Consider the following 20,229-nt stretch of genomic DNA (forward strand, 5'->3'; position numbering starts at 1 on the left):
GAAGCCCGAGCCCGAGCCCGGGGCGGGTTTAACCGGCGCGGCGCACGCCGCTCCGCCGGCGGCTCTGTCGGGCGGAACTCTCCGGCGGCGGCAGCGGCGCCGGGGGGGAAGGAGATGGTGGTGGCGCGGGGCCCGCGGCGCGCACGGGCCGGTGCACCCTCCTTTGGTGTCCCCCCGGCGCGGCGCGGCGCGGCCGGAAGCCCCGGCGGTGCTGCGTAACGCATCCGGGGCAGGGCCGGGCCGGGCCGGACCGGACCGGGCAGGGCAGGGCGGGCCGCGGGCCGCCAGGATGCCGGACTACCTGGGCGCCGACCAGAGGAAGACCAAGGAGGAAGAGAAGGAGGATAAGCCCATCCGCGGTGAGAGGCGATGCGGGCGGGGGCCCGGCCCGGCCCGGCCGTCTCCCCCGGGCCCACTAGCCGTTACCGCGGCACCGGGCGGCGGAGCCGGCAGCGTCCCCCACCCCACCCGACCCCACACGGGTTCGGGGTCCCCGTGTCCGTGGCGGGGAAACTGCCCGAGCAGCATCTCGGCCGGGCGCGGGGCAGCGCTGCCGGCGGCCATTTCGGTGCCGGGAGCGGTGGGCTTGGAGGAGGGCGACTGGAGGAAAAAAAAAAAAAGAAAAAGAAAAAAAAGACTTAAAAGCCCTTTCTGACATGATTTCTGGCGCTGCGGTCGCCGTCCCCCGAGCGGCCTCCCCGCCCGGGCTTGGCCGGTGCCGCCTGTGCGGCCCCGACCGGGGGGGGGGGGGGGCGTTTGGGGTGCGGTGGTGTTAGACGTCAACACCGGTCTGTTTTTTAAAGATTCTGAGGGAAAACTGAGGAGAGCCAGGTCCGCGAAGTCTGCTGCCCGTTGGGGAGAAGGGCGTTGGGAGCGCGGTGAAGGGTTGGTCCGGGGGGGTGACGAGTACGGGGGGGGCGCCAGGTCCCTCCGGCGCTGCGGGGGAGCCGCTGGAGCCGAGATCCAGAGGGTACGGTCGGGCTTCTCTGTTGCCACGGCTCTCTCAGGTTCTCTTATAAAAAGCTTCTAAAAAGCCTAATTTGCTCTCTGTAAGGCAAAAGGCGTTTTGCGCTTTAAGGATTGGTGAACAGGTCAGCCTAGTAAAACATGGCAATTTGTCTCCGCTGGTGGAGTCCTGCAGAGCTGGCTGTCAAACCCTGTGCGTTGCTGCTTTCATAAGTTGAGGTGGCAAATTTTTCTGGTGATAACCGGCATAGTGTGAAAATTGCCAGTTGCTTCTCATGTTTGAATTTCATTTACCTTTTTTATTTCATGTTAGTAAGTGTTGAATAATGCATCTGGAAACAAAAGCAATACTTTATGTAATCAGTGATGGGTTTTGAACTGTTCCTACTCAAGAAAGATTTTTAAATTATAACAACAGAGTGTTTAGTAGACATAAAAAAAAAAATCAGTGGGGTACTACAAATAACCGGGAAAGCAAAGGATCAGCACATAAAAAAATCCTCTCAAAACACTGTAGGATACATACTGCACCCAGATCTTCAATACTGTGTGGTTTGGGCTCCCTCTATCATCAAAAGATAAAATGGAATTAGGAAAGAGAGAAAACCGAGGGCCAGGGATGCTTAAGGTGAAGGCTGTCATTCAATTGGGAAAAGAAACAGCTTTGGGGGGAAAGGAGAGGGAATGTTAAAGGTCTGTTAAATGACAAGTGATATGAAAGTAAATAGGGGGTGACAGTCAGAGAGAGTTCTATTTTTCTTAGAGTTTGCTGGAGCAATCTTGTGGGACTGTGCAAAAGCATATGCATTTTAACAGCTGACGCTGCTTGTTCTGATGTGGGAATTCTGAGGCTCAAGTTCAAGTTTCGGATTCCAAGTTTAAGTCAAGTAAAAGGAAGCAGGGTGCTGATTTAAACTGGGGAATTTCTTCCTGCATATTCTGCTGAAAGTTTACAGGGATTCAAAAAACTGACAGAAATAGTCACATAAGGAAATTTTTTTAAGGGCTGTTAATAACAACGTGTGACCTGGGAGTGGGAGCTTACTGTGTATTTGCCATGTTTGTAGACCTTCCTGTTGGAGAAGGGATATTGGACCAGACTGCATATCTCATCTAGTACAACCATTTCCATGTTTTCTGTTTTAAAATATTAGAACTCAGCACTGTATTAGTTATTGATTCTGGACTGCTTTAGTAGGTTTTAGTAGTTTTTTGTTGCTGAGACCAACTTAGATTTGGTTGCTGTTCCCTGCTCACGCTGGGCATTTTGGAAGAGACACATCACTGGGGGAAAGTGGTGGCAGTTTTTCATCGATGTTTTCTTAAACATTAAGAAACACAAAGTTAAAAAGATGAAGTTTTGATACCTTCAGTTCCTTCTCTGTACAGATGCAGGTCGGTAAGCTACTCTGAGCGAGGCAAGGTTTTAAGTTGCTTGCTTGCTGTGAGCTCTGGGTGGTACAGATTTTTGGACTGAAGAGAGTAGCTGGAGACCCTGTTTTGTTTTTCTTGAATGTCTGATACTTTTTTGTTCCACTTTGGTTTAGTGAAAAAGTAGAAACTCAAAAGAATCCCTTTAAAATACATGTTTTCATCTTTTAGAAGCAGAATTGAAATGGCTGATTTTGTTTGTAAAATTGGAAGCTAAGTCTTTCCTGTCTTCTTTCAGCTCTGGATGAAGGAGATATTGCCTTGCTGAAAACATATGTAAGTAGCATATATATATATCAGAGTGTTAAAGAAAAAAACCAAGTCCTGTTAGGAATTGAATGCAAGCATGGAGGGACATGTACTTAGTGAGTAGTTAGTAAATCTGCTTCTCCTAATGCTTTTCTCTCCTGCCAAAATCTTTTCTCCCTTTCTGCCTTCGAACAAGAAAGCCCCAAACCCAACCCACAACCCTAAAAATAATCCAGTTGGTTTGTTAGCTTGAAAGTAACGAAGGTGGTTTTTTCTGTTTTTGTTTTGCATCTTGTAGCTGATTGTCATAAGGGTCTAACAGCTAGGGCTTTACTAGGGCTTCTTCACTAACCAGTTTTCTTGCTTTGTAAAGAACAATAACTTTAAGACCCCTTCTCCCATCAAATTTACTTGCTTTTAGCCATCATGTTAAAAAACTATTAGTGAGAGATACATGGACCTTGTCAAAGAGTGTAATCTTGGGAGGCGTTTTCCACGGACAATAAGGCTTAAAATGCAAATCTCCCATCTCCACCAGAAGGTACAGTGGGTCTGTGAAAGAACTCTTGAAAAATGAAACTTGCAGCTTAGTGTATGTCTGGATTTAGATATGTTTGACAGAAGTCTGAATTTTGTTGACATTGAGACTCCTTTACGAAGCTCTGAAATATGGCTTGTGCCCGCTGTGGCTTCTTTTTTGTTGCCAAGTTGATACGAAGGAGGTCTTGTAAAGGAAATCCAGATCCAGATCTGTCTGCATCAGGCAGGGCAAGATAGTAAAGCATTTTATCACAAGCAAGACTCTAGCTTCTGATTTGCCCCAGGATCTTTCTGCTATCTTCTTTGGATGATAGAAAGTTTGGGTAAGGTAGTTAAAGCACTCATACAGATGATTTTCGGGTAATGTATACAGAATTCTGTCTATATATACTTTTTACTAAGTCTTTTTTAAACTTCAGTAAAAAAAAAAGTTTAAAAAAATATGGCTGAACAGGTTTAAAAGAAAAACAAGTCCTTGAAGTTTACAAATGTGAAAAATTTCCACTTGCGCAATTGGTCAGCTGTGTAGCTGCACTCTGTTTTTGTGAACAGAAATATTGTTACTGGACCTTAATACTGTCTTTTTTTGGCTGTGATCAATAGTTGGCTGTTACACCAAGACAGTCTATTGAACGTCTTGACGCTCAACAGCTATTGGCATTTTTTCCTAAACATGAAATCATTTGAGTTACGAAATCTACATGATATTTCTTTTCCAGGGCCAGAGCACATACTCAAGGCAGATCAAGCAAGTAGAAGATGATATTCAACAACTACTTAAGAAAATCAATGAGCTCACTGGTATCTTTCTTTCTTAAGATAACTTTCAGTAGAAGAGCCACATACACCAAAATGAGTGTTTTAAAAAGCTGATTTTAAACAACTTCTGCATTGGTTTATTATTGTTATTTTTTCCAAAAGAATACATTTCTTTAATTGGTAACGTGCGATTTTTGCTTTGTAGGTGATGGTCTTTTTGATTGGGTGGGGCTAATCTGTACATATGATTACGTAATTTTGTAGTTTAACACATTTTTATTCAAAACTGTAATTTTATATATTATGGTGGCATGAAACAAATGCCCCTTTCTGCCACTAGATAATTTGTTCTGATTTGTGTCAAGCTGCGTTTGAATAGTGAGTGAACTTCCATAGACTGCAAAACCTCAACGTAGTATCATTAAGTAGTGGTACCAGTCCTTGTATAACGAAGAAACATCTATTAGAGCAGTTAGGATTTAAAATCAGCTGGTCAGTTATGGCAGTTAGAATAAAAATTAATTTGTTCCCTAATTTTTCTTCGTTTGTTTTGCTGATATATGTTTGTTGCCCTGTTGCTAATCCCCTAGTGGCCCTCAGTTCTGCCAGGAAGACTGCAGTTTCTCTTTTCCAGTAAAATCCTTGATTCTTTCAAATACATCATGGAGATGGTACTTTTTATATCCATGGTTTGGAAGATTTATAAGGCTTTTCATCTGTGTGAATCCCTTAGCTTCTGATACCTTGCCCTAAAACTTTCCCTGAGTGAAAGCACTTGCAGAGTTTTGCTCCTTTTCTGAAACTTTTAGAAATACGCTTATCCCTGATATCTCTATCAAGCTTGGTTGTAATCACCCCCACACTGCAAAATTGTATTAGAGGATGGCTAGACTGGTATTTGCATGTTTAGCCGGCACAGTCATTTAGGCCTGATTTCTTTAGGAAACTTATTTTTTAGGAAGTCCATCAAAGATGTGTGCGCGTGTGTTTTGGAGATCTCTCAAAAAGCTTCCTGCAGGCTTACGTCTAAGGTTCTTGGTGCTGATGTACCAGTTAGCTGCTTCCTCCTCAGCTTGTCTGTGTTGTACGTAGGAATCAAGGAATCTGACACTGGCCTGGCTCCTCCTGCCCTTTGGGATCTGGCGGCAGATAAGCAAACTCTCCAAAGTGAGCAACCATTACAAGTTGCAAGGTGGGTGCACTTTTCCTCTTCACAGTGGAGCTGCATAGTGTTAAAAATGTGATTTAGAGCTTACGTGTAGACTTTTAAAAAAAATAAGGTTCACATGTTAGGCGTATTGAAAGTGCTTTTTACCATTGTATCAAAAAGGAACTGTCTTATGTTTGATGGTGCCTTACGTACTCGTACTTATTCCTGTAATTACTGTATGATGCTATAATAATAGAATCACAAGTACAATAGCTATTTTGGTGTATTTGAAAAATAAGAGTCTCTCCTCTTGATGCTTATACAAATAGCAAGCCAGTTAGTTTGCCTGCTTGGCAGTGTTAATTTTATGTTCTGTATTAGGTGTACAAAGATAATCAACGCAGACTCTGAGGATCCCAAGTACATTATCAATGTCAAGCAGTTTGCCAAATTTGTGGTGGATCTCAGTGACCAGGTGGCACCTACTGACATAGAAGAAGGCATGAGAGTTGGGTAAGCAAAATCTTTATGTTCTCATGAGTTTTCCCGGAGACTGAAGCTTTCTCATCTGATCCATTAGTTTGACATGTCAACAGCTATCACTTCATATTTTTGCAGTGGTTGAAATTATAACACTAATGCCATTCTTTTGGAAGATGGTAACTCACCTGCATGCTGTGCTGGAATCTTTTGATTTTGATGTCATTCTGATGAAAACCATGTCATGGACTGAAGCCTTTCAGTTTGGGCCCCAATATCCCCAGCTTTCAGGGAGCCTGTGTAGCCTGCTTCCTCTTTGGCAGTCTGCAGTTACACACAGGGGGTGACTACAGGAAATGTTCACTGAGGAGGTGAAGGCTGTTACTTTTAGAATCAATATTTTGCTAGTTTGCTCTGTGGGATATTTTGAAGTTTAGTTTTCACAATACTTTGGAATTAAGATTTTTGGAAACCTTAAAACTTTTCTGCAGAAGGAATTCCAGTTTCTAGCCCATCTGACTGTTAGCTTTCAGGGCTGGGCTGTCCTGATGCCAGAGAAAAGAAGAGTTTAAGAATTTGGCTTCTAATTTACAGAGTTGTTTCTACATGACAGTTTAATTAACCGGTGTTAAAATAATAGTCTTTATGCTTTTTCACCAGGGTGGACAGAAACAAGTATCAAATCCATATCCCCTTGCCTCCAAAGATTGATCCCACAGTCACCATGATGCAAGTGAGACTGCCTTTACTTATTTGACATTTACTTACGACATTGCTTTGTCTTGTAATTTTGATTACTTTGGCTGGATTTTGTTCTGGGCTGTTGAAAGCCTAGAGCTTTCAAAGCATCAGACTGAACTGCTCGCTCAACTTTTTGTTGTGCAGGTAGAAGAAAAACCAGATGTCACTTACAGTGATGTTGGTGGTTGTAAAGAGCAGATTGAGAAGCTGAGAGAGGTGGTTGAAACCCCTTTGCTTCACGTAAGTAACCTCCAGATTGAAACTTTTATTATTTTGAAAGTATTTTGGTCATCTGTTAGCATTTGAAAAAGCAAGAAAAGATAATGTAGCTGAGTATAAACACCTAAGTGAAAGGAAGTCTAGTTTTAACAAGTGAAATCCAGCCTAGCCTGGTTTATATTGCTCTTCGTTGATGATTTCCTTATGTGCATCAAAGACTATATGCAAATTAATTTTTATTTGCACATAACCTGGCCTTCTGTTTCCCACTGTTGCAGCCTGAAAGATTTGTTAACCTTGGAATTGAGCCTCCAAAAGGAGTACTTTTGTTTGGGCCACCTGGTACAGGCAAAACACTTTGTGCCCGGGCTGTTGCTAACAGGACTGATGCCTGCTTCATCAGAGTAATTGGATCTGAATTGGTGCAGAAGTATGTGGGAGAGGTAAGAGCAAATATTCGATAGAGTGTGGAGTGATTTGCAGATTTTCGGTCGTGGTGACCAGACACCATAGTGGGTATGACGGACGAATGTACTTGCATGCTTGGAGATACAAGGAGTGGGGAGGAACTGTCAAACAAATCACGGCAGGTCAGGCAATCAGTTGTAAAACCCAAAGTATGCTGCCATTGATGAAATGGATTTTGCAGTGCAGAGTTTAATGTGCAGTTTGGGAGGACTCTAGGATTAGGATTCTGTTCTCAACACTGCCACTTATTTTTCACTTGGCCCTGAGGTAAATGACTTCAGCTGTACTTCTGAATTTAAGAGTAGTAATTTGTCTCTTTTTTATAAATTGCTTTAAGATTTATGAATGTTCCATTATATATATGTGTACAAATAAGAGTTTTATCATTGGAAACTTAGAAGTGTTTGGAAGCATGAAAAGTTTAATTTTGATAGTTTTCCTTTAATGTGCCTTGAATCTTTAACAAAATCTTGATTTTTGCTTTCAGGGAGCTCGAATGGTTCGTGAACTCTTTGAAATGGCCAGAACTAAAAAAGCTTGTCTTATATTCTTTGATGAAATTGATGCCATTGGAGGTATGTTTGTGGTATCTATAGCTTTAATCTCAAATGACACCTTCCAGGTTTTCTTTTCATGTTATAATTCTTTATCTGGATTGCTGCATTTCAAGAAACGTGCTTGTAAATACCTATTCAGCAAAACTAGTACCAGAACGTCCTATGTCCAGGAAGCTATCAAGAATTGGTTTATATAGCTTGAACATATTTAGCCCAGATGAGAATTCATTTTTGCACATTTAGAACATCCAGATTATGTGAACTTCAGTGAAGAATCTCTGTATTGTGTTTGCAAAAGGTACTGTTAACTTAAACCCCCTTCAGCTTCTGGACTACATACTGAATCTTTATTACTGCCTGAAAATTCAGTAATTTTTTTTCTCAAAGGAAGTACATGGGTCCTTTGAAAGCAGAATAATTTTTACACAGACAAGGTAGGGGAAGATTTTGGTTGACGGGAGGCAAAACAAACAAACAAACTACATTTATAAATTTCAGCAGCCCGGCCGGTTATTAGGCAGGGAGATAGGCCCATTCATACTAAGGATGAAGATAAAGTGCCTGTTATAATGGACAGATAACAGCACTCACTCTTTGTTTGGAATGTGTCATTTTCAAAGAATCCCCTCACACCTTTTTTAAACTCATGTCCTGGTTTCGGCTGGGATAGAGTTAATTTTCTTTCTAGTAGCTGGTATAGTGTTGTGTTTTGGATTTGGTATGAGAATAATGTTGATAAACTGATGTTTTTAGTTGCTGCTAAGTAATGTTTAGACCAAGTCAAGGATTTTTCAGCTTATTATTGTATCATTATTTTTATTATCATCATCAGCATTATTTATTTATTTATTCTTCCTTTTTGTCCTATTAAACTGTCTTTATCTCAACACACGAGTTTTCCCCTGATTCTCTCCCCCGTCCCACTGGGTGGGGGGTGAAGTAAGTAAGTGGCTGGTTGGGGTTAAACCACAACAACTTGTCACAAATATTTGTATGTAATTTAAGATTATTTTTCCAGGTGTCTTCTATGTCGCAGCTGTGATTCCTCCTCCATGCTCTGAAGGTCCCTCTCTTATTTTGTGAAACCTGTGTCTTTTTTCTCCAGGTGCTCGTTTTGATGATGGGGCTGGGGGTGACAACGAAGTGCAACGTACTATGCTGGAGCTGATCAACCAGTTGGATGGTTTTGACCCACGAGGCAACATCAAAGTGCTGATGGCTACAAACAGACCCGATACTCTGGATCCAGCCCTGATGAGGCCCGGCAGGTTGGACAGGAAGATAGAGTTTAGCTTGCCTGATCTTGAGGTGAGAATGCTTTCTTTCACAGCTAAGTACATTCTGATATTGGAGTGTTTCTTCAGTTAGGGCATTATTGTCTGGAAGCAGTTTATGAGAATTTACAAAAGCAGCACTCTTAACTTATGTGAAACTACATGGAAATTTGGGGGATTAAGGATGTGCCAAAAAGGTTTTCCCACACTGCACAGATTCCATCCCTGGCCAAGAAGCTATGGTAAATAGCTACATTCACTGTATGTTTCTGACTCAACAGATAAGAATCCTTTAACTAGATCCGTGATTAGTTCTTAAGAGCCAAACAAAGCACATTCCAACTTTTGAGAGAGATTCCTTGAGGTACTTCTACCATTAAAGCTCTTTTTAAAGTTATTTTCTTAGTTTATATCCTGGACACTTAAACATGCTAGTCCAGACGTAGGGAACTATAGTTGAGCAGCAAATAAAAGATTTACTTTCCATCTGCCTTTGCTCTGGATGTGGACAGCTGCACGCTGAGAGTCATCCCCTCTTTCATAGCATGAACACTTCTATCCTCCGCTCTTCTTTCAGGGGCGAACTCACATATTCAAGATACATGCTCGTTCCATGAGTGTTGAAAGAGACATAAGATTTGAGCTGTTGGCTCGGCTGTGTCCTAATAGCACAGGTAAGCTGAATTTTGGGTTTTCTTTTTAATAATTCTGTGTATGCTTCATCTCCACTGGTGGTCAGTGTTGAATTCATTTATCCCTTTCTTTCAAAGGTGCTGAGATTCGCAGTGTCTGCACGGAGGCAGGCATGTTTGCTATCCGAGCACGTCGAAAAATCGCAACAGAGAAAGACTTCTTAGAAGCAGTGAACAAAGTCATTAAATCGTATGCGAAATTCAGTGCTACCCCCCGCTACATGACCTACAACTAATACCTTGGAATGTTTTTCCTGTTCCTGTTGTTAAACTTCCTGTGAAACAAAAATTCAAGTGAGTAATTCATGTCTTGTTCTTGGAAGCTAGAAATAAATGGAGTATTCCAGACAGTAGGTGTGAGTTCATTATGAGTGTGTTCTACACCAGTGGGGCATTGCTGCTGTAGAAGAAAAAAATCTCAGGGAGATTCTAATAATGCAGCCTAGACCAGTGAGATATTTTTAAATCAGATACCTGGGCAATGTTAGAAATCCAAATTTTAGATCCCTAGCCTCCATTTACACCCCAAAACTTACCATTTAAGCTGCAAAGGTGCTGAAAGATCCCTATGTGACTACAGTGTTTCTGGGTGCGCTTGCGTGACGTTCAGCACCGAGGTGCAAGTGTGTCCTGAGAAAACTTTCAGGAACTGCCATGGGACAAGAGCTGAGGAGAAGGCGTACACAGCTCAGCTCAGGTGCTTGGTGGTCTGAGTCAGTGCCCAGCTTAGGGAAGATGCAAAGGGATATTTTTTCTCTCCCTGGGTGAATGCTCTGGTACCATCATAACTTGTTTTTTTTTCTTCAGTGGTTTTCTTCATCCCTTTTGCTGAGATTCTTTGTTTCTTACAAAATAGTAAGTGGGTCAAGAAGGAGGAAGAAATAAGCATAATTTCTTAGCGCTAAGGGAAAGAAGATTAGTTTTTCCTGTTCCTCCTCTTCAAGTTTGGCATCAGCGCACTAGTGAGCACTTTGATACATCATATTACTTGTCTGAGATGCTACTACACATGGAGGATGACCCTGATAGGGTCCTGATGCTCTGGTAGCTGGGCCATAGCTGATAGTTGTTGGCAGCAGGCAAGGTTAAAAGGTTGATCTTCATTCATCTAGCATGTTCCTTTCACGCTGGATGGTTTGGTCAATGAAAAGCAACAGCCTTTCATTTTCTTTTTTTCAAGTTTTGTATTAAATTTGGAGGTGGGCAGGGGAAGAGCTGGAAGAAATACCAGGGTGGGGGGAAATGCTTTTGGGAACTGCTTTGTCTTGGAAGTGAGAGAAGTTTTATCAGGTCTCATTTTGATACAACTGACATCAATTTATCAAGCTTAGAAGCAGCCACTTAATGTCTTTTTTGAAAGAGGAGGTGTGTACAACAGGGAAAAAGTGTATGTGGTACATGGACTTTGTCAGGATTTTGGCCAGTGTCAGTAACTTGATAAGCAAACTGAGGCAATCCCCTGGTTTTGCCCACACCTGCTTGAAAAGCTGAGCTCAATGGTTATGTGTTATTTTGGGGAGGGATGCAAATTTATTGGTGGGACAGAATTTTTTTCACTTTGAGCCTGAGAGGAAAGTGGTTCAGAAAGCAGCACTGAGAGTATCTGTTTACCAAGAGCAGTACTCAAGTGTACCTTTTAGTTCAGAAGGGTAAGTGAAGTATGTAAAAAGAGTTTGGGTCTTACTGGGTATCCTGAATTATCATCAGTCCTCTTGCAAAAAAGGAGGGGGAGAGGAGCATTATTCTGATTATTATGAGGCATCAAACTGGACTTAGGCTATCCAGTGACATTTGATGTGGTGGGGCTTCAGCAATGAGGGGGTAGAGGTGCTACCCTGTCAAGGCACACAAACTGGAGGGGGGAAGGAGTTTAAAGGATGGGGGTTTGTTTAATCTAGCACTGACAAGTCTAAGGCAGGATTTAAACTTTGAGATAGCAGTTTGTTAATCAGTATAGGAAAGAAGTTGTCATTTACTTTTCAGTAGGTGACTTAGGCTGGCGAGAAGGAAGCAGTGCTTCAGCTGGTGGCAGCAAAGCACTGGACAAGGCTGGCCAAAAGCTGCCAGATTTTATTTTACTGGATGAGTTACCAGTAGTGCTGGTGGTACCCAGGAGCAGGTGGCAGAGTACTAGTGCCACACAGGCTGGGATCTAGGACTTTCTTGGGCAAAGGTTTTCAGTCCAGCGTTTCAGCAGCTCCCCAGAGGATGGGCAGTGCAGCACTAATCGTATCACGCTGAGGCCTGGCATGGAGAGGGCTTCATGCGGGTGGGGGAGCCTGGGGGGTGAGGAGCAGGAACCTGAGCAGCAGCGAGGAGCTGCATGGAGGTGGTGACCCCCATAGCAACAGAAACTTGGATCTGGAGATCTTGACTCGCCCCATGCGCAGAGTCTCACCAAGACAGAGTGGAAAATTTTGACAAGTCATGATCATCACTTTATTTTAGAAGTTGATAGGATTTTGACGTGAACTGAAGAGACTACATAGTTAAAAACTGAAGCTGCAACAAGCTGAAAAGTAGAAAAATATACTGTATGTAGATACAAAGGCTTGTTAAACTAGTTAACATTATAAAATGTACCAAAAGTTGTTTAAATAAACACGCACAGTGTGTTAACATGCATTCAATTCATCTTTTGAACTCCAGCTAAGTGGTAATTTCTGATGCAGAAAGCCTCCTATCCCTATTGGCAGGGGAGTCTGATGAAATAAAACATCTTCCCCAAGCGCCCCTGGTGCTTGGGAAACTTGGTTTACCTGAAGCAAGCCCTAATCGCAACACAGCTTGAAGCAAGATAAAAGTATTAAGTTCTGTATTCAGAAGAGAGAAAGTAGTTTGAATTCCCTTATGCACAGGACCTTTGATTTGAGGGTGCTAAATGAATGTCACTGACACTCCTCGTCCCCTGTGCTGTCAAAATAACCTACAGAGAAACAAACACTTTTAGGTTCCTACCTCTGCTCAGATTCATAGTGATTGTTGTTAGGGAAACACAGCCACTGAAGATTTCTTTCTTTTTTTTGAGTTACATTTCCATGTTTTTCATCTCCCACCTGAAGTTAAGCAGTACCACAGCAGCCAGGTTGTGAAAACCATAGAAAAAAACCTCCACACTACTGTTTCTTTAAAAAAACCCAAACACTTAACATGTTTGATTTCTATTGAAATCTATTTCTCAAAGCACTTAAAAGCTGAGGCAGAAGCAGTACTGCTGGTAGGAAGATACCTCAGGCAACAGAAAGTGTTGGGTTTGGTTTTTTTTTTTTTGGCCCACTGAGACATTAGACCTTGTCTATGTTTTTATTCTAGCTTAAGAGACTGCATAGAGGGCATCAGTTCTTAATTTAATTCTATTAGGCTTCACTCCTGCCTCCTGACAAACCAGTTTTGTCTTCAAACTTTGAAGGTAAAATAATCTTAGCTTAAAATCAACTGTATTCTTTTCTAGAAAGCACAACTAGGTTTTGGCAGTGGAAGTACCATATTGATAATGTAATAATTAAACAATGAGTTTCTAATTTGAACTTCAAGTGAAAATGGTCAGGCAATGAAGAGTAGTTGAGAAAGATTAGATATTTAAAAAAAATAACTGTACCATCCAGGTTTAAAAAGTGTAGCAGCTAAATGCTACCAGTGTGAATTCATTAATCCAGCCGGCAGATTATTATAATTTATATGAATCTGTTGTATGCAGATGTTGACATCAGGCTTTAAAAGTCATCTAAGAAAGTTCTTTAGAGACACTGGTACAGTGCATTGCAATTGCGGAAACAGTAATTTCCTGCAAGATCCCACCTCGTAGTGAGTTAAAGTGCCCATTTTCTCAACAGTAATAGGAATGTCACCTTGTCTATCAGATTCTGATTGTAGCAGAATACACTGAATTTTCTTGTCTTGCATAATTTTGTGTTTGTATGTTGTTGGGAGGGTACACCCTGATTGGAAGAAAAAAATCAAGAGCATGAAGGCTTCCAATTCCTTAACCACTCTTCCTACAGAAAATAAGCACCACCCTATACCCGTAGATACAAATAGCCTTAGGCTCTCTTTAAAGTGTGCAAATTAAATATTCAGTAAGAGTCTCCATCAGCATAAATCTGGCTTCCATTCTGCTCAATGCCACTCTTCAGAGGTTAAAATCCGTCTGTGAAGCAGACCTGTCTTTCACTTGGCAAGCAAGGACAGCATCGTGAATGCTGTGAAACAGCAACTCTCTTGTTACAGTGTTATCAAAAAAATTCAGTCTTGTCAGCTCAGTTATTACAGGGCCTACAACATAAAAACCAAACATGGCATCAGTGCATAAACTAAAGTACAAAGATGGAAGACAATGCTATCTCAGGAAGATGACAACTTGTTCTCTTACTTGTTATTACTTAAAACATTTACAGTAGCCAGGTGGATCACATGCTACTTCTACTCCAAATGGGTAATTCTCTTATCCAGACATGCACAGAGGCCTGTTCTTGGCAGAAGATGATACAATTCCAAATATCAGAAACTTGGAACATTGCAGGCTCTTCCTCCTTATTACATTACAACAATTCCAAGGTGCAAAGTTCGGTGTGGCATTTACAGTTCACCAGCTGGAATAAATGGGAGCAGGATCTAGTCCTCACAGAACTCATTATGTCAGCGCTCTACTTTCACTAAAGTGAAGGCTCTAACGCATATATGCTTTTCCTCAAATCCAATTTTATGTGAAGTAAGTGCTGATAGTACTGAGGCACCTGGCAGCAGAAAATTCAGGGCCAGAGGGAAAGAGATAAAACACAATCTCTTGCATGAAGCTCTCAAAAAAAAATAATAAATCTCAACTCACCACTACAGCTGGCAATACAGACACAGACGCCAACTTCTTTGTATTCTTTTATAATCTGCAACAGAGGTAAACCAAAGTTAAACACAGCTCTAACATTGTATACATCGCAGTTTTGGAAGATGTAAGCTAATTACCATGGCAGCTGCACAGTCCACGTTCCCCAGTATTCAGCTAGAACTGACAGAGCTACAGAATTAAAACCGTGATTAGGTGAGATACTGGATTGTATTTGAGCTGGCATTTATGTTCCCTGTTAAGTATCTCACAAGTTTTCTATGGGTTTTTCTGGGGAAAAAAAGCCCTACTTACTGATTTTAATGTTTTTGCTCCAACTGAATCCACAAAGTTCACCGGGGTGAAATCCAGAATTAAAGAGTGGATGTTTGTTTTGGGCTCCACAAACTGTTCGTGCTCATCAGGAGACACATCTTGTACACTAGCATCTGCAGATGCAAATTTTCCATTTACAGGTAACTCATCATTTGCTATCTCATGTTTTACACTTGCTTCCACGTCGTTAGTCTGGGAGAGAAGATAAATAAAGCTTAATGACAGCCAATGCTTTTTCAGTGTAGATCCCCTTCCTCCCCATACTCATCTGTTCTTTCAGTCTTTAAAAGCTGTACAGCTCCTAACCATTACAGAAACTGGCTTTACATCCACACGTACTTCCGTATCTTACATATATCAACGTTTATTCTCTTATGCCCAACCTTTCTACGGTCACATGCAAGCAGCTTAAAGCTGTTCTCCTAGGAGTGAATTACCCATTTCCTTCAAACACTGACACCTGTTCATATGTTTTTACTCCATTTCCTTGCCTTATCCCTGCTGATCCTGCCAAGGCCTATATATCCAAAAGAAGCAACGGCAATCGTGCTCTTAATTTAGGCGTTTGGTTGGTTTCCCATGGTAAAAAGCACACACCAGCTCCCAACAGGGGGGTGAATTTAAACATGCACAAAAGCACAAGCATGTTTCAAACAACCCTTCTCAATGTACCTGCCTCACTTAACCATGCCAGGATCAGCAGTGCGGATGGCACCTTTTTATTACACGGGCTGCTAATTTGAATTCATTTTATTATATCCTATTTCTGCATGATTATTCCAAGTGTGTGGGGAGAGGCAGAGGTAGGGTCCCTCCAATTTCTGCTGAGACAGTATGACAGTGTGGAAAGGCTCTGCTCCGCTATGTGCTACCTGAATGTAATAAGGTTCAACACAGTTATCCAATCCAGCCGTGGACCCTTACGCTGTTCCCCCAGTAGCCTGTCTGCACTGCACAGTGCTTGCTCCCTAAGCCTTTCTACCCGAGTTGCACCCTGCACCTTGTATAAACAAGAATGGTAACACCAGAAAGCAGCAGCATGTTAGCTGATAAAACAGAGGTAAATATTTACCGAAGAATTCACTAGTTTCAATACAGCTTTCTTTCTGAGTTCATTTGCCGCCTTTATTTCCCTGACATGCCTCTTCTGGGCTTTTCTCCTTGCTGCTAATATGGCACAAGGATCCACTCCAGTCTGTCATGAAAAGAAAGCACAATCAGAGGAGATTCAGCTTGTTAGGATGACATTGCATTATCAATTAGCGCTGAATTCATCACTGTCATAAATTTAAAATACAAGCCTGCATTGTTCAGCTTCCCTTGGTGGGGGTGAGAACAGTATAAAGTAAGAAGGAATAATAATCTTGGCAAGCACAGTGTTAACAAGATGAGGAAGAGATGCATCACATTCTTTTCTTGAAATCAGAGCGCACCATGTTTCAACCAAGTGCTGATTCGAGTGCAGAGAGCAAAGGTGAGAGAAGTGCATTTGGACATAAATTGCCAACACCTCTTGCTTTGTGAAGACAAGTACCACCCACCTGTTTTGTATAAGACTCATCATGGGAGCTACAGAAAAATTTTTCAGAAGTTAGTAAGGGTGCAATTGCTACCGGGTCAGGTAGTTCTGCCCTTAGCTAGTTCTATTATTGCCATTCCCACCCAGTCAAACACTGGTTAGACAGGAGGCGAGGCATACTCTGTATGCAGGTAATTTGTTGCTCTTGAGAGGCATTGAATGCCTACAGTATTCCATGGTCTTGCACCCCAGTAAAGTTCGTCACCCACAAAAGAAGCTTTTACTCCCAGACATTTTGGCTTTGGTTCAGCAACTACTTATTTCCTTCTAAAAAAAATATGTGTTTGACCAGTTTGTGCTCTGCAACCACCAGACCTTCCATTCACAAGTAGTATTAAGCTACTCTCTGTCCACTTATTCCCTCCCACCATGTTGTTGCTTCCTAAGATGATTTGCAGTTGGCTGGAGAGTCACCCTCTCATGTTTTACTGATCACCAGGCTGAGAAACACTGTGCTAGGGGCTACACTAAAGGAGCTGAAAGTTGAGCATCTTTCAGAAGCCAGTTTGAATTTTCAAGACACAAGTCATTGAAGAATTTGGTTTACTCACCTTTTTCTTCAGCGCACTTGTATATGACTCACTATTGGCAAAATACAGTGATGCATTAGCTTGAAATATTTTTATTCCAGGATATTCTTTAACCTAAGGAAAAGAATATTGGATGTGCACAGTTAAGTATTGCCTGCACTAGAAGAAAAGCACCTGTGTGATCACAAGACACATAAACATGCAGCAGCCCAAGAGCCAACTCTGAATGGCTATCAGCATGTGTCAAATAAAGGTTGGCACTGTCGTGAGCAAAGCCAATCAGGTCAGAACCTCCCCCTTTCCTAGTGTAATACTGCACACAATCCATGCTATGTAACATTTCTCCTTTTTTATAACAATGAAATGTACAGACATAAAAAGGAATTAAATGTTTGCAGTTCTCTGATGTTGCTATCTGCAGCTGGTATTACCATGAGGAAATCCTGCAGATCTAGGAATGCTTCCTTTTAGCCTCCCTTTATACAGGCATAATGACTTATTTCTCTGTTTCTCTCTGTCCTTTTCTTTCTTGTCTCCTCAGGTACCAAAAAAAGAGCCTTTCAAATCTTTGGTTTTAAACAGATCTTCAGATAGGCCTCAATATCACTTTTTTCCTCTACTTTAAATGAGTCATCTCTAAACAGGCTGCACTCTGACATTTTACATGCAAATAGCCTGGCCAGCAGCTGAGATCCAGCCTGCCATATGCTGCCAAGCCCATCTTTATACAGGACGAGGAATGCTAACCGCATTCAGTGTAACAAAAATGGGAGTCTCCTCTTCTTTGCATACAGCTATAAACATGCTCACATATACTTTTGCTTAGTATCATATTCAAGGTGGAACTGCTGGTGAGAGAATGTTTTCAGATTACAGAATCATCTTTTCCCATAGGTTTTTACAGACTGGTTCTGTAGTAAAGGGGGATGTAGCCTTCATAGCAGCATCTCTGAGAACATGGCAGAGAGTGCAGAAAATTGTAGTTGCTGTTTGTGAATAAATACAGAATGTTTACATCCATTATATTGATAAAATTTACTGCTTTTACCAACTTTTGGTTAAACAAAATGGCATTTATAAGAAGCTAAGTGCATGGCAAGCAGTTGTGCCATTAATCATGTATATTTAATGAGCAGGGGATGGCTGGAGGCAGGGAGATACTGTTTTGAACAGTTCGTGCAATTCTGAAGAACATATCAGTTTGGATCCTGGGTTCCATGGATTTCATGCAATACTGCCACAAAAGTAAAGAAGGTGGCCTTGTACGCACTTGTGTACATAGCAGGTTTAGCAGTGGTATTCCTATAAACCTTACCATTTTGTACAAGCTAGTACAATGGAACTAGTATAAAGGTTACTTTTGATCACCTCCTGGTCAAACATATATAGAGTACAAAAAGCTAGCATTTTCAACAAAAAAGCTTTTGCTACCAAAATCAAATTTATTTTCTTTCCCTTAAGCACAGGTGAATGCTAGGCAGACAGCACTATATGTGCAGTATGGTAGGGCTAAGCAGAAAATTGCCACAGTCGTCTTTGCTCACTACATAAAACTCTTCAGTGCAGAAGAATACACTCCTACCTCTTCGTACTCTTCCACATCACAGTAGATGTCAGTGTCAGGAATCTGACCAAGGGTTCTGTATTGAGGCCTAGAGAGAAATGGAAGCAACTGTTTCAGTATTATCACTTATAAAATGGAAAAGTGAGTGTTCAATACAGATTGAAACTTATTTTAAATGGTCATTCTGCAGTGCCTGTCTTGTACAAGCTTATCTAAATGTGGGCAAATGCAGTGGGCAGTTTACGGAAGGAACAGAATAAAGGGGCCAGTTGGTGACTAGACAAGTTTGCTTCTGTCAGTGCAAAAACAATTTATAAACTTAGCACTGTAATGTTATCATTTTCTGAAAAACATAGGCCAAAGCATGCAAAGGTACAGGGCAAATTCTCTTCGGCATGAACTGGTGCAACTCCATTGACTATCTTGCAAATACGGAAACTCATACTGGCAGAATACATGTTGCAATTTCAAAGAGCCACTCTGCTCCCAGGACAACACCTGAGGAGATAAGTATTCCCAACTCACAAGCAGTGTGACAGCAAAGTACATTACTGTTCTGTTTGCAAGAACAAAACAATGCAGAGATGGCAGAAAAATACTCTTATTTATGCAGAGCAGAAATCTCAGAATTTGGTATCATTCCAATGCAGACCGAAACCTAGACTTTTATACATTTTCCACCTAGATGTCCCAGACCTTGAGCCTAGAAGCCTCACATGACAATCCTACCCACACATGCAAGAAACCATTTCGCTGTAGACCTGGAAAGCTTCACAGTAAAAGCTTTGTCACTTTGAATGGGGAGAGAGGAGAAGTGATTTGAAAAACTAGAAGGGCAAGCACAATTTTTTGATAAATTAGAACTTTCTTATAAAACGTTCATCTACTGATAACCTGACACAACTTCTGCTTGACTGTGACAGTGCACACAGAATGTAATCATTTACTGAAACTGTCATCAAGCAGATCTCAAGTTCTAAACTCTAGGCATTAAAAAAAGTAAACAAGAAGATTAACCAATATAAGAAATCGAAAATCTTCTGTTTATCTTTGAAATGGCAAGTTCATACCCTCTAGAAATTTTGTTCTCAGAAAAATAAAATGTGAACCCTGGATCAGAGCCACAGGGCATGACCTATATTATGAAGCAGATTCTATACTGCATGCAGTTGAAGAGGGTGGAAAGGTCTTCTGCTTATTTGTACCGCTTAAACAAACAAAACCACATAGAAGATCAGCAAATACTAATTTTGAAGAAGAAATCAGAAGAAATCTGACCTTTGTGTTCTGTAAATAATGGTTATCATTGCAAACGCTACTGCAGTAAGCAAACCATAGTCTAGTCCCAGGAAAAGAGAAGCCACAAAAGCTACCACCCAGATGGCCTAAAACAAAGAAAAGGTCTCAATTATTATGCATCCTCTTCTGTTAACAGCAAAAACAATAGCATAATTCAACCTCAAAACCTACATATCACTTCTGTTCAGGAATAGGCTATAATGTAATCCAACATGATAGCAGACTGTAATTGCCTTAACCTTTCAGAAGGGCACAAAAGCTCAAGGTGCACTAACATAACATCTGACAAACCGTCACATATTAATTAATGTCTTAAGTCCCATTCTCCAAGGAATCTGTTGTTACCACCAGACTCCAAATACCTTAGGATGAAAACAATATTCAAGGCCTGCAAGTAGCTCTCACTTACTTCCACCAGCCAGTTAATCCAGGAGAAAAATGCTACCAAAATGTTCCCTCCAGTACTCTTAGTTCTGGCCCACTCCAGCCAGGTTTTTGCTTTGTCTTAAAAGATGGCAAATACCTTCACGTAGTTTTCTTTGTTAACTCTGTTTTTCAAATTCTTCTCAGACATTC

At 41.4% G+C, this 20,229-nt stretch overlaps 2 protein-coding genes across 3 annotated transcripts in view; one reads left to right on the forward strand and one right to left on the reverse strand.

Annotated features, from left to right (window-relative positions):
- The first annotated feature begins 187 nt into the window (after positions 1-187).
- On the forward strand, positions 188-9,876 carry PSMC2 (proteasome 26S subunit, ATPase 2). The gene is made up of 12 exons (XM_069801788.1): positions 188-359; positions 2,636-2,673; positions 3,906-3,987; positions 5,038-5,137; positions 5,477-5,608; positions 6,236-6,308; positions 6,461-6,556; positions 6,814-6,978; positions 7,491-7,578; positions 8,666-8,868; positions 9,412-9,508; positions 9,605-9,876. Exons 1-12 carry the CDS (start codon positions 290-292, stop codon positions 9,760-9,762), a joined length of 1,302 nt encoding a protein of 433 aa, XP_069657889.1. The 5' UTR covers positions 188-289; the 3' UTR covers positions 9,763-9,876.
- A 2,061-nt stretch (positions 9,877-11,937) lies between these two features.
- The window catches only part of SLC26A5 (solute carrier family 26 member 5), a 37,780-nt gene continuing 29,488 nt past the window's right edge, over positions 11,938-20,229 (reverse strand). For both annotated transcript variants that reach the window (XM_069801782.1, XM_069801781.1), the window contains 7 exons: positions 19,633-19,739; positions 18,373-18,442; positions 16,812-16,904; positions 15,754-15,876; positions 14,661-14,873; positions 14,352-14,406; positions 11,938-13,798 (listed from right to left, as the gene is read on the reverse strand). In XM_069801782.1, coding sequence (XP_069657883.1) covers positions 13,656-13,798; positions 14,352-14,406; positions 14,661-14,873; positions 15,754-15,876; positions 16,812-16,904; positions 18,373-18,442; positions 19,633-19,739 — 804 coding nt within the window. In that variant the 3' untranslated portion in view covers positions 11,938-13,655. The remainder of the gene's footprint in view (positions 13,799-14,351; positions 14,407-14,660; positions 14,874-15,753; positions 15,877-16,811; positions 16,905-18,372; positions 18,443-19,632; positions 19,740-20,229) is intronic.

This window comes from Haliaeetus albicilla, chromosome 14, assembly GCF_947461875.1.
Source record: "Haliaeetus albicilla chromosome 14, bHalAlb1.1, whole genome shotgun sequence".
Classification (NCBI taxonomy): domain Eukaryota; kingdom Metazoa; phylum Chordata; class Aves; order Accipitriformes; family Accipitridae; genus Haliaeetus; species Haliaeetus albicilla.